Genomic DNA, 12649 nt, shown 5'->3' with positions numbered 1-12649 from the left:
CACGACGAAGTGCACAAAAATAAAGAGGCTATAACAGCAACAACCTTCAAACCACTCTTCTTTTCTTACCTTGAGAAGGATAAGAATCTTGAAATATAGAAGAAACTTAATCAAGAAACGAAAATAAATTTAAAGCGAGTTAGAACATATATGATGCGCAAAATAAGTACCCCACAAGGAAGGGTGGTGTGCAGCACAAGCTTCATGATCTTGGAACAAACCCAAATCTTAAAACACAAGAAGGAATTGAAAAACAGCAAGTCAATAAAAACTCCACCTATGCAAGTTATCTCAGTCAAGAATAGCCTGTGATCCCCATCACATTATTACAACAACAACAACATATCCAATGTAATCCCAGAATAGGGATTCAGAGATGGTAGAGTATAAACAAACCTTACCCCTACCTTGGGAGAGGTAGACAACGTCAAGTAGACCTCGGCTCAAGAAAAAACATACCAAAGCATATTAAAAAAGAAACCGTCATATTATTATGAACATTAATAAATTACACTAACATATGACAGCCCTATAGACATGGGAATTTATCAAATGCAACAGGATGTCCAAAGGAATCCAGAGAATCAGAAATTTTCGAAATGGGCAGAGATTAAACCATGATACAAAAGATTTCATGAAACTATTAGATAAATTAATTTGCTATGAAACATGAAATTCGCAAAGAAGACAACCAATAATAAACAACAGAATTTCATCAAATGCAAAAGGATTAAAACAGAAAGCCCCAGCAAATCAAAAAAAGTTTCAAACTTGAATTAGAAAGGATCACATTAATCTCTCAAAACAAAGTTCAAAGACAACATTTCCCCACAGAATTTGCAATAAAGATGAGTTAAGTTAGTTTCAAGTGCAAGATTCACCCTTTAATTCACATTCTAACTCAATACTACCTTAATTGTACTATGGTTGTATCATCAAACTAACTACTCAATGTGGTCTGAATAAATCAATGAAGTACACTTTAAAAAAAACATGATCACAATAATGGAGTTTTTGAAAAGAAAAAGAAAAAGAAATTCATTTTACCCTTTTAGATGAAAAAAAGTTATCATTATAGGGAATCCAGTTGAGTTCTTAAGCTTTCATGTTGACAACTCAATGTAGAAAAGGGAAGAAAGTTACCTTGAAGCCGCAGATAAGTCCAATTTTTCACAAAAGTAGTACTACTACTTAGTAGGTTTTTGAAGAGCGGGAAGCATTTTGGTAATTGCTACTACTTTCTTCATCTCAAATTACTTGTTTAAAAAAAAAAAAAACTAAATTATGATGTTTTAAAATTCCAAATTTAACTACTATTATTTTTATATAATTATTTAATACAAAGGCAGAAAAGAAGAAAGTATAATATTACGCTTATAATTGAACAAGTAATTGAAACACTTGTATTGATGTAAGTAAAATGAAACAGAGGGATTCATAATTCAATTTCTTTCAATAGTTGGTCAACTTTGTCAAAATAGTAGCTTTTATAGTCATTTTAGGCCAAAATATAATTTTTGGCATTTATCTAATAGGTAATTCATTGGTAGTTGAAAAAAAAAAATCAATAACTAAATTTATTAGAACCAATCCAATAATAATAACAAAATTTTGAAAATCGTCAATAGAAAATGTACATATTTGAAAGCAAAAGATTCATTCAAGTTATTGAATTGGAAATAGAATTAAAGTCTTTGAATTTCAAACTTTAATTTAAAGTTATTTTGATATGAAAACTAATTACACATTTCATTTTTAGAATCAACTTGAAGTAATAAAAAAGGTACTTGTCCCTCATTCAAAAAAGCGAGAGCTACTAAATTAATCTCTCCGGTCCGTTAGAGTAGTCATTTTAAAAGATCAAAATATGTAATTAAGTAGTCCGTACGTCTATCTCAAGTGGGTCTAAGTATTCCCTCACTTTAATTTTCTACATATGCCCACTTTTAATTATCTAATTTCAAGACATATCCAACTTACCCATGTTATTAACAATAGTCATTTTCTAGAACATTGAATTTATGATGTTCAAAAAATGATGTACTGAAACTATCATTCTCTTGGGGGTAGTTTCTAAACTCACCATCCAATTCAAAGCACAAGTCGAATGATTTCAGAAAGTAACAACAAGAATAGCAGCTTATAAGAAAACAAGGCAGGCTGAAGCTTGAAACTTTTCCCACAACAAGGTAATAGAATACAAAAACCAAGAAGCCTTTTAAATAACAAAACGTCATCTAATATCCCTCCTAACATGTTTCAGCAACCATCTATCTGGCTATACAATTCATTCACCAGACTTGCAGCATAGACTAATTTAAAGTGTGTTCATGCCAAATGCCCCAACGATACTCTTTAACTGTAGTGCCTTTCTTAAGACAATACTAATGACAGCATCCATGAATTCAACCAAAACAGACACCTGACTGACGTGAGACTGAAGAATCTGTCATATCTACAGGTCAACTAATCATCGAGCAAGAAACTAATAAGAACAGTACGTCATCAGCGAGTTAATGGAGCAACCGAGAGAGATTTTAATTTGAAGATTCTCAAAATCCAGAACCAATTCACAGTTTGAGTCCCATCACACTATAACTGGAGCATCACTTTACAGAGAACACGGTACTGATGCAGGATCAAGCTCCCAGCAGCCTCTCAAAACCCCTCCTTTTTCCCCAGTCAGCTGAAATGCAGGGATCTGATGAGAAAATCTCCCAAACTCATCTTTATGTATTTCTAGAACAGTAGGATTTGATCCTTGTGTTCTCAAAGAACTAAAGACCGACTTGAAACCATTCACACGCACCATGGATGAAACTTTTATCCGGTCTTTTGAACTCTCAACGACCTCCACTATCTCATACTCAGATGTGTCTGGATGCAAACTTAATTTTTTCCAGTTTTTGTACAGAGCCCAAATATCTCCTTCTCTTGGATAGATCTCAAACCTGTTCTTGTTAATAGATACTGCTTTCACCACATGGGAGAAGGAACTAGGAGGATAGACTTGACGTTTTTCATTCTGGACTTTGAACGTTCCACAAACCAACTGCGCATTTTTAGCTCCTGCACACGCCTCAAGAAGGACTACATGCACTTCCAATGGGGCACGAACAATCTTCCTAATCTGAGCGTAAGTCCTTGGCATACTATTTTGACAATAAAGGGCCCATACCTGATCTAGTTGAAACTTCCCCATGGATATATCCATCCTAAAATCACAAAAAACTTCTTCATAACCTTTATCGTCGGATAAAGTTATTGGATTCTTGGAGCTACCAGAGGAGTTGCTGAGATCAAAGCTCTTTGTGCATGAATGCAACTCTTCATCAGTGTCATGACTTGGTGTGCTGGAACTTGGCCGATGGTCTCTTTTAACACAACTATCATCAAAATCAGTGGAAGGACTGTCATTGGCAGAACAAGAGCTCATCTTACTTGGCTTCAACTCGGATGTGTTCACTCCTCTAGGAGATCTTCGAACCTTAGCAGACTCTCCATTAGCAGCAGGGATGCTTTTCAACTCCCCAGGCTTCAGAAATATCTTTGCAATCCCAGATATCCTGGACTTATCCCCAGTTCCAGTGGGAACTGCAGGTGAAACATTTTCTACAGGTTTAGAATTTGCAGCCCCACCGTCTTCCTTAACTTTTTCAGGGTAAAAAATATCATCTGGATTGACGGGTAAAGAAGCAGGATCAAGTTCAAAGGATCCCACAGGTACACCCTCTCGTTCAGCTCCAGTCATTTTGAACGAAGGAATTCGATGAGAGAATTTGTAAAGTTCATTTGGCTTTACAAAGAATGTACCAACATTAGCCAACCTTGTTCGCTGGAAAAGGCTAACAAATTTGGCCACTTTATCTAAGTAACCAACTTGGACACCAACATCCCCAACATAATCTGAAAGGATCTCCACAATTTCATACTTGTACTTCCTATGACTATCTGGATCAGAGCCCCAACGAATATCCCAATCTTTGAAAAGGGCCCAGATTTCTCCTTTCCTAGGATATATAATGTAGAGACCTCTCTTGCCCAATTCGCACTGCACTTGATGAGAAAATGTAAGCCGATCAGAAGTTGATTCAGTACTCCCACGTCTAAATTTCCCACAGCCAACAGGCAACTCTGCCCTGACCCAAGTTCTGCTACTCTGATCTTCAGGATGAGCCTCAAGCCAACTGAACGTCACCTTAAACTCAGGACTGTAAACCTTCCTAATGAGGGCATAGAATCTTGGCATACCATCAGCTGTATCATAGCAAGCCCAGACCTGATCGGTTGCAAAGCAATTTTGTGCTTTAAGCTTGTCAAAATCATTAAATTCAGGATCAGGATAATCCAACACCTCTGGAATTGTATCAGGAACTGTATCTGGTTCTGAATCAGAATCAACAATTAGTTCCACTTCTTTTGCGCTACCTGAGGGCGGTTTAGAAACCTGTTCTTTAACTGCCCCAATCTTGGCATTGTTGTTATGCACATCTCCTTCCGGACAGCCCGCTCCATTGTGATTTGATCTTTCCACGGTACTACTGCACGGCCTAGTCACATTGCCTCGAAGTTGATCATCACCACCAACAGCTTCTTTCTGCTGAGGTTTGCTGTCTCCAGCTGACTGGTTAGGTCGTGCCTTCTTCAGAGGGCTTGCCAAATCATTCTCATCATCACTTACGCCTTCACTGTATGAAACATGCTGCCTACGCCGAGATGATCTCCTAGCGACATAGCCATCAACTCCATTTCCTTGTCCAGCAGGTGAGTCATTTTCATTCTCAATGTCCACATCTTCTGTCTCGACACTGGTTGAAGTATCGTCGCTCTCACTTGATTCAACCATCTGTTTCCGACTCCTTTTCCTGCTTTTTCGCTCCACTTTTGGCTTTGCAGATCTTTCTCTACCTCTCTTTGGTTTTTCATCCTTTTGCTTGGTCAGTATATCCTCAAAGACTGGAGCAGTCTTTCCTCTGCATTTCTCTGGTTCAGGCCCCGCTGTTCTGCTGCTAAAACCTGGTTGGAATCCTGTTTGCATGGGTGGAAACCCAGCACTACCTGCAGTCATTTTTGATGTTCCTTGGTTAGGACGCCCTTTCTGCTCAGAAGGATGGTTGAGATTAGATTTAAGGGGCACATCCTGCCCTCCAGGCTGACTCCATTTGGGTCCACAAGGGGCGCCTTGAGGACCTAAGTTATATGCAATGAAAGTCTTCGAGCATTTCTGGCAGCGTAGAGTACTGTTCACATAAGCAATGTAATACTGGTACCTAACTTTGCAAGAGGGACATTGCGTCCAAAACGTTTCCTGCATAGCAGCTGAAGTTGGTTGTGTATATTTATGATGATTTAGGTTACTGAACTGAGCACTGAAACCATTTTGAGTGTTGTTTTGCCTGACAAATGAATTTCGATTAACCATATGAGGCGGTTGCTTTGCTACTCCAGCTCCTGATATAACTCTAAACTTACTATCGTATAAAGACCTTTTGACTTGGTCTGAGAGAACCATATGTGCTTCCACAATAAGCTTGAAAGCTGCCTCTGCTCCAGGCAACTTATTCTTGTCAGGATGAAGCATGAGTGCAAGTCTCCGATATTGTTTCTTGATGGTGGCTTCATCAGACGACCTATCAAGTTGAAGAATACCGTACCAGTCCCTTTCTGATCCTACCCTGTTGTTTTGAGCTGAACAATGAACATTACAGACGGCAAGTAACTGGGATATGTTCTCTAGTTGAGGGTAAAGTTGTTCTGCTTTCGCTGCAACCCTTTTAGCCCCTTCAAAGTCACTATTCAACATTTTCTTCTCCGCGACCTGTTTGGCCCTTAGGGCCTCATCCTTGTTGCAGTCCATCGCAGATTGCACTTAATAAATCAACCAGCCAGGTTAAGCATGCGTTTCTAACTTGTCTTCTTCATCCCAATTCTATAACCACATACAAGAGAAATGGAAAATTATATCAATATCGCAAAAAGAATGCACATAAACAGAAATCAAAGCAGCATAAACAGAAATCAAAGCAGTTTATCAACAGTTCAACACATTGACATACATTCACAAAACAAAGCAAGAATGCCAAAAAATAGTAAAAGGAAACGATACAATTCTCAAGGCAGATATAGCAAATGCATTTTTATTATTAATATGTTGCATACGAAAAACTCCGGATAAAGAACTATGAAGTATGTGCTTCTGGCACAGCTAGGTTTTGATGAAGTGGCAGACCAAAACCATATAAAAACAAGAAGCGTATATGAAATGCCATGTTATTTCACTTTAGGTGTAACAAGGAAGATGCAAGTGAGATAGAAATTATACTAGAACTCATAAAGTCCCTCTCAGATTAGAAGGAATGTATTGTGGCTTTTTCGCTCACTTGAACATAATCCCAGCACAACCTTTGTGCTTTTTTTAAATTACAGTTGTCGCCGTTTCATAAAAAAAAAATTATTTTTTTTTAAAGGAAGTTATATGAAGATATCAATAAGAAATGTCATATTAATATATATATTTTTTTTTACTAAAATGGTCGCTTATATTTGGAGGTAGGTCTATTTCTATCCTTATAATATAGCCCTGACTACAGAGCATAGCCGACTCTATAATTCTGAACATTTTTAGTCTCACAGCCTGTTTGGCTAAGCTTTTGGAAGGTTTAAATAGAGTGTTTACTTTAAAAAAGTGAGGTGTTTGGCCAAGCTGTTCGCCGGGAGGTGTTTTTCATAAGCTAAAGAGGGAACTCTTACCCAAAATCACTTTTTTGAAAAGCACTTTCGAGAAAATACACTTTGAATCACGTTTTACAAGTTTCACCAAAACTAATTACTGCTCGAAATTGTTTTTCAAATTTATTGACCAAAACACGAAAGGTTTCTCATCATAAGTGCGCTTTTCAGAAAGTACTTAGCCAAACATGCAATCAGTCAAGGAAACCCCAGTAGAAATTTGTTAAAATGCAACAGAACAAGCACAATACACTTATCTCAAAGTGATGAAAACCCAAACAGCTCAAATTTTTAACCAAAAATAAACAAAATGAAGCAATTATCAATACCCATTAACCTAAACTATCAGAAACTTGAGAAAAACCTCATAATTCAAACACCAACAAACAGATCAGCAAAAAAAAAACTAAACCCTAATAATCCAATTATGACAACTCCAATTCACAAAACCCCAAATTAATCCCCACAAAAAAAGTCAACAGTCAGTCAAAACTTCAAAGAAACAACTAACATAGATACGAACCAAAAGCCCCAAATAAAAATTAAAAAAAAACTTACCCATTTGAGTCACGCGATTGGCTATGCAAAAGTGTGTGAGGGAAAGACCTGAGTTGATAATACTTTGACACACAGAGGGAAGAAAGTCGCGGGAAAAACAAGTGAAAATTTTCAGGAAAATGGGGGAAGAGAAAGAGACTCTCTGACTAAGTACCGAATTTTGATTAGCCCCAAAATATGAATAAACAAGGGTTGTTCTTCATACTCCTTCAAATTAATATAGTAAGATGGAAGCAATATAGCAATAGGTAAGGGTTGTTTGAAATTGAAATTTAGTTGGGCTTAGGTTGGGCCCATGAGTTTTTGGGCTTCCAACTTGGCCCATTTAAGAAATTTTCGCGCGTTTCTAGGTGATCTTTAATTTTTGCCCTCGAATATGATGTCTTTGATTTTCGTATTTATTGCTCATTTAATGAAAATGCATGGACCTATGTGTCGTTATCTATGACCTAATTCACTCAGCGTGAGTTTAGAAAACTTTTATCTTGTTCGGTGTAATTATCAATGACCTAATTCACTCGGCGTAAGTTTAGAAAGCTTTTATTGATTTGGTGTAATTATCAATGACCTGATTCACTCGGTGTAAGTTTAGAAAACTTTTATCTCATTCAGTGTAAGTTATATGGTAATTATGTTATGCGGCCTAAGTTGTGTAGTTATTTCTATGACCTAATTCATTCGACAAAAGTTTAGAGAAGTTTTCTCCTGATCGGCGTAAGTTCTTTGGGGATTAAGTTATGGGTCATAAGTTGTGTAGTGCTTCCATGACCTAATCCGCTCGACATAAGTTTAGAGAAGTTTTATTTCATTCAATCGGTATAAGTTTTGGACGAATTAGGTTATGCCTTTTACAGCATAATTTGTGGGTTTTGAAACTGAACTTTTGTCTCGACGTAAGTTTTGCAGAGAGTAAGTTATGTAGTACAACATAACTTGTTAATTGTAATGCTTGCCTTTTACGACATAACTTGTAGGTTTTAAAACTAGACTTTTGGCTCACTCGGCATAAGTTACGTTGTAATTATGTTTTACAGTATGAGATAACTTATGGTGTATTATGATACAAGACTGAAAACTTATACCAAGCAAAAAATTATTTGCTATTCAATAGATATTCGACCACTTAATTTTTTTTAACTTAAAATATTGGTGGGTGAAAATTAAAGACCACCCCATAATAAAGTCATTTATGTGAAAAATCCTTTTTACAGCCTATTTGGATGGTGGTTTGCCATGATTTTATAATGTATGGTACAGTATGATATGGTATGGTATGGTACAGTATGGTTTGTATCATGTTTGGATGGACCGTATCGTTCACTGTGGTTTAATAATAGTTTTTTTGTTTGAATTGATGGTATGGTATTGTATGTTAACGGGTAATTTTACTAAAATACCCCTACTTGTTATAAATTTTCAATGAGGGTATTGATGACGTCGCTTTCTCTGTCAGCTACGTTGAGCTCATCGACCCACCTCCTTCTTCCACTTCCCACCGTCCCCGTCGTGGTCAGCCTCGCAAAATACCTATACCTAATTCTAACCCCGAAAATGAAAAAACCCTAAAAGGCATCACTGGGGTAGCAGCGACTCTTATTTCTTCTGAGAATACTACTATGTTAAATGCTAGGGTGGTGCCGGAGATGGATGTTGTAGTGAAGAAGAGAGTTAAGTTGAAGAAGAGAGTATATAAGGTTTAGAAGAGTAAAAGGGTTTAATGGGTTTTAACAAAATTATATAAGGGCAAAGTTGGAAAAAAAAAAGGGAGAACCATGCCACACCACTAAATTGATGGTTCAAGAAATTGCCTCATTCCATGGTTATCAAACCATGGAATAGTAACATACCATACCACCATTTTTAGAAAACCATGAAAACAAATATGGTTCCCATGGTAACCATATCATACCATAACATGGCAAATCACCATCCAAACAGGCTGTTAGAAGGCCAAGTTTAACCCAAGAACTTTAATTTTCTAAAAAAGAGTTATTATGTTATGGGGTCAAGAAAGAAAAAGATGGAAGGAGGACAATGAGATTGAATTGAACTCAAACCTATTGTGTGGGAGACCATTCCTATAGGTGTTATTAGATCGTAAAATCAAGGCATTTTGATTTACTTTGTTGCTACAATTCTATTGTTTTACGCACTAATGTGGATTACTCGATTTTATTATATTGCATTTTTAAAAAAAAAATAATCATTAGCGTGCATCTAATAGCTTTGTGTATATCACATGCATAATAACATGCACAAAGCGATTAGATTATTTCATGTATTAACAAATATGAAAATCTGTGGGCCGGTGTGTCATTATCTATGACCTAATTCACTCGTCATAAGTTTAGAGAACTTTTATCTCATTCACGCAAGTTATATGGAAATTAAGTTATGTGGCATAAGTTGTGTAGTATTTCTATGACCTAATTCGTTTGACAAAAGTTTAGAGAAGTTATTGTTGTTTCGGGTACACAAAAATCTGTATTTTGGCAAAACAACTTCAACACAAGTTCAAGAATAAATCAAGAACACTTAGAATTTTCCAACACCTTCAACACAAGATTAAAAACGATCTTTCAAAGAAGTGTGTTTTCAGTATTTTAAAGAAAATTAGATGAAGCAAAAAAAACCAAGTCCTCCAAATTCACGGAGTGTCCTTAAGGAAATAATTTCCCTCAAGTACCTAGGTTATGGAATTTTCCTCCCAAAATAAAATGGCTCAACAATCTGACTGTAGTTGTACCTCTAACGATCGAATTATTTTCGAACTCACTCAACAGTTAGATGATCACACGGAGTATTTTAGAAGACAAGAAATGTTTTTAAGTGCAGAAAAAATTCATGTCAAACCTGTGGAAAAATGCAGGTTTATATAGCTATGAAGTTCCCCTTCCGAAAGGTGGCAATGGTTCACCGGAAGGTGTATCCTTTTTGAACAGTCATGTTTGTCCATTCGAAAGAGTGTGTCTTTTCCGAGTAGCCACAACCATCCAAACAATCATACCTTTTCCAGAAATAGTGTCTTTTACTCGAAGAGTTGTGTCCCTTCCAAGCAACTTTTCATTTTCCATTCGCACCAATTGAACCCAACAGTTTTCTCCTGATCGATATAAGTTCCTTGGGAATTAAGTTATGTGGCATGAGTTGTGTAGTGCTTCCATGACCTAATTCGCTTGACGCAAGTTTAGAGAAGTTTTGTTCCGTTCGGCATAAGTTTTGGACGAATTAGGTTATGCCTTTTATAACATAATTTGTGGGTTCTGAAACTAAACTTTTGCCTCGCTCGACGTAAGTTCTATAGGGAGTAAGTTACGTAGTGCAACATAACTTGTTAATTGTTATGCCTGCCCTTTACGACATAACTTGTGGGTTTTAAAACTGATCACGGGCTAACTCGACATAAGCTACGTTGGAATTAAGCTTTATAATTGATATAACTTGTGGTATATTATGATACAAGACTGTAAAATTATTCCCAAAAAAAAAAATATTTGTTATCAATATATATTCGGCCACTTGATTTTTGTACTTAGAATGTTGATGGTTGAACCCAAGACCTTTTGATTTTCTAAAAAAGTTACTATTATGTTATGGGGTCATGAACGAAAAAGATACAAGGAGGATAATGAGATTAAACTCAAACCTACTGTGTGGGAGATCATTCTTATATAGGTGTTACTAGCTCGTAAGATCAAGGCATTTTGATTTACTTTTTCGCTACAATGATATCAAAGACATTTATGCCATCAATTGAACAAACACAAACTTCTTTAAACTACTTCTATATTAGATTAGGAGACACATAATTCTATGTTTACGTACTAATGTGGATTACTCGATCTTATTATATTACGTTTTCAAAAAATTTAATGATTAGCGTGCATCTAATAGCTTTGTACATGTCACATGCACAAAGCTATCAGATTCTTTCATGCATTAACAAATATGATTTTTCAGATTTTTGTAGTTGCAAGGAGATGTGGCGCGTTCCCAAAAAAGCAAAGTTATATAATCATGTGAGGTGGTATTTTTAGGTAATCACAAAGTTGAAATTCATTAAGATGACGGTTTGTATTGACAATACTCGTTCTCCTAGCATATTCAAAACATCGATATGAGAAATTCAGTTGAACAATAACATAATATATAACGAATTTTGGCATCTACACCATATCTACCAAGGCAACCACGGGTGTTGTCTTGTTGGTAGACAATGAGTTGGATCAAACAGTAAACAATGACCAAAGATTATTTGATTACAACAATATTTGTAGTTTTGAAGAATATTTTGGAATGTTAATTAAGTAGTATTTCATTAAAATCATCTTTGCCTATGGGGCAACTTTAACTTTTGAAATGTTTCGTGTGTTACTTTTTGGGATTCATAACAAATTTGTGAACCCATCCAAAAAGTACAAGGAATGTTTTGAAAACTCCCAAGTCCCAACATAGGACAAGAAAAGAAAGAACATACAAGCATGGAAGAGCTTACCTTTTTAAAAAAAAAAAAAAAATGGAGGTAGGGAAAGGCAAAATGGGAAGGGGATTATAATGTGCGGAATGAACTTTCACCAACAAGATGGGAGTTTAGATAACCAACTAATTAAGCTACTAAGATTCCTCGCATAGAAGTGCTTATATTTACCACTTTACCCCTAATTTTGTGAGTTATTTGTGTGATTTTGATATACTATACTCCCAGGGAAGGCCTGGATATTTGTTAAGGTGCTAGTATGATTGTCTTTAGAGACATCACTCTTTGTCTTGATCAAGAGCCATCTTTCTACACCATATTGAAGGAAAAAATTATGATGAATGTATTTGTTTAGAGATTTAAAGAGATTTCTTTTTGTGTTCGGTGACAAAACCTTCGAGATTTTCAAAGATTTAAAGAAACTTTTTTTGTGTTTGGTGACCAAATCTCTTTCTTTTTTCAGATAAATTTCATAAATGATCAGATATTATATTTCTTTTTACACCGGAGTCGCACAATTTTATTTCGGCACTTAAAAGAAATCATAGCATTGTCACCCAAAGTAACCAAGGTCACAATAACTGAAAAACATCGACTTTGAATGAGCGAAAACATATTTCACTTTTATTAAAACACAACCATTAAGAAAACATATGAAAATTCTACCGACAAACTATTCTCTGGACTTTCTTTTTATTTCATCGTCTTTTAATATATGTATTTTATCAAGATGGTTTTTAGACTCAGGAAAACAATTTTCATTTTACGATAATTCCAGAAAAGTTGGATGCAATGTGTATTAAGTACAATAGATTGAATTGTTTCCACAACGCAAGCATCAAACATAACACAACATGATCGATCATCAAAGGCTGAGAAGATTCA

The 12649-nt window shown here is 35.9% G+C and overlaps 1 protein-coding gene across 1 annotated transcript; it reads right to left on the bottom strand.

The window, feature by feature from the left end:
• Positions 1–2161: 2161 nt before the first annotated feature.
• LOC107839502 lies at positions 2162–7526 on the bottom strand. Its single transcript, XM_016683014.2, has 2 exons — positions 7288–7526; positions 2162–5929 (listed from the first exon to the last, which is right to left on the bottom strand). Exon 2 carries the CDS (start codon positions 5855–5857, stop codon positions 2612–2614), a length of 3246 nt encoding a protein of 1081 aa, XP_016538500.1. The 5' UTR covers positions 5858–5929; positions 7288–7526; the 3' UTR covers positions 2162–2611.
• Positions 7527–12649: the final 5123 nt, after the last annotated feature.

The sequence above is a fragment of the Capsicum annuum genome, chromosome 8, assembly GCF_002878395.1.
Source record: "Capsicum annuum cultivar UCD-10X-F1 chromosome 8, UCD10Xv1.1, whole genome shotgun sequence".
Taxonomy (NCBI): Eukaryota; Viridiplantae; Streptophyta; class Magnoliopsida; order Solanales; family Solanaceae; genus Capsicum; species Capsicum annuum.
The sequence above is the reverse complement of the archived record's forward strand: the minus strand, read 5'-3'. Positions and strand labels throughout refer to the sequence as shown.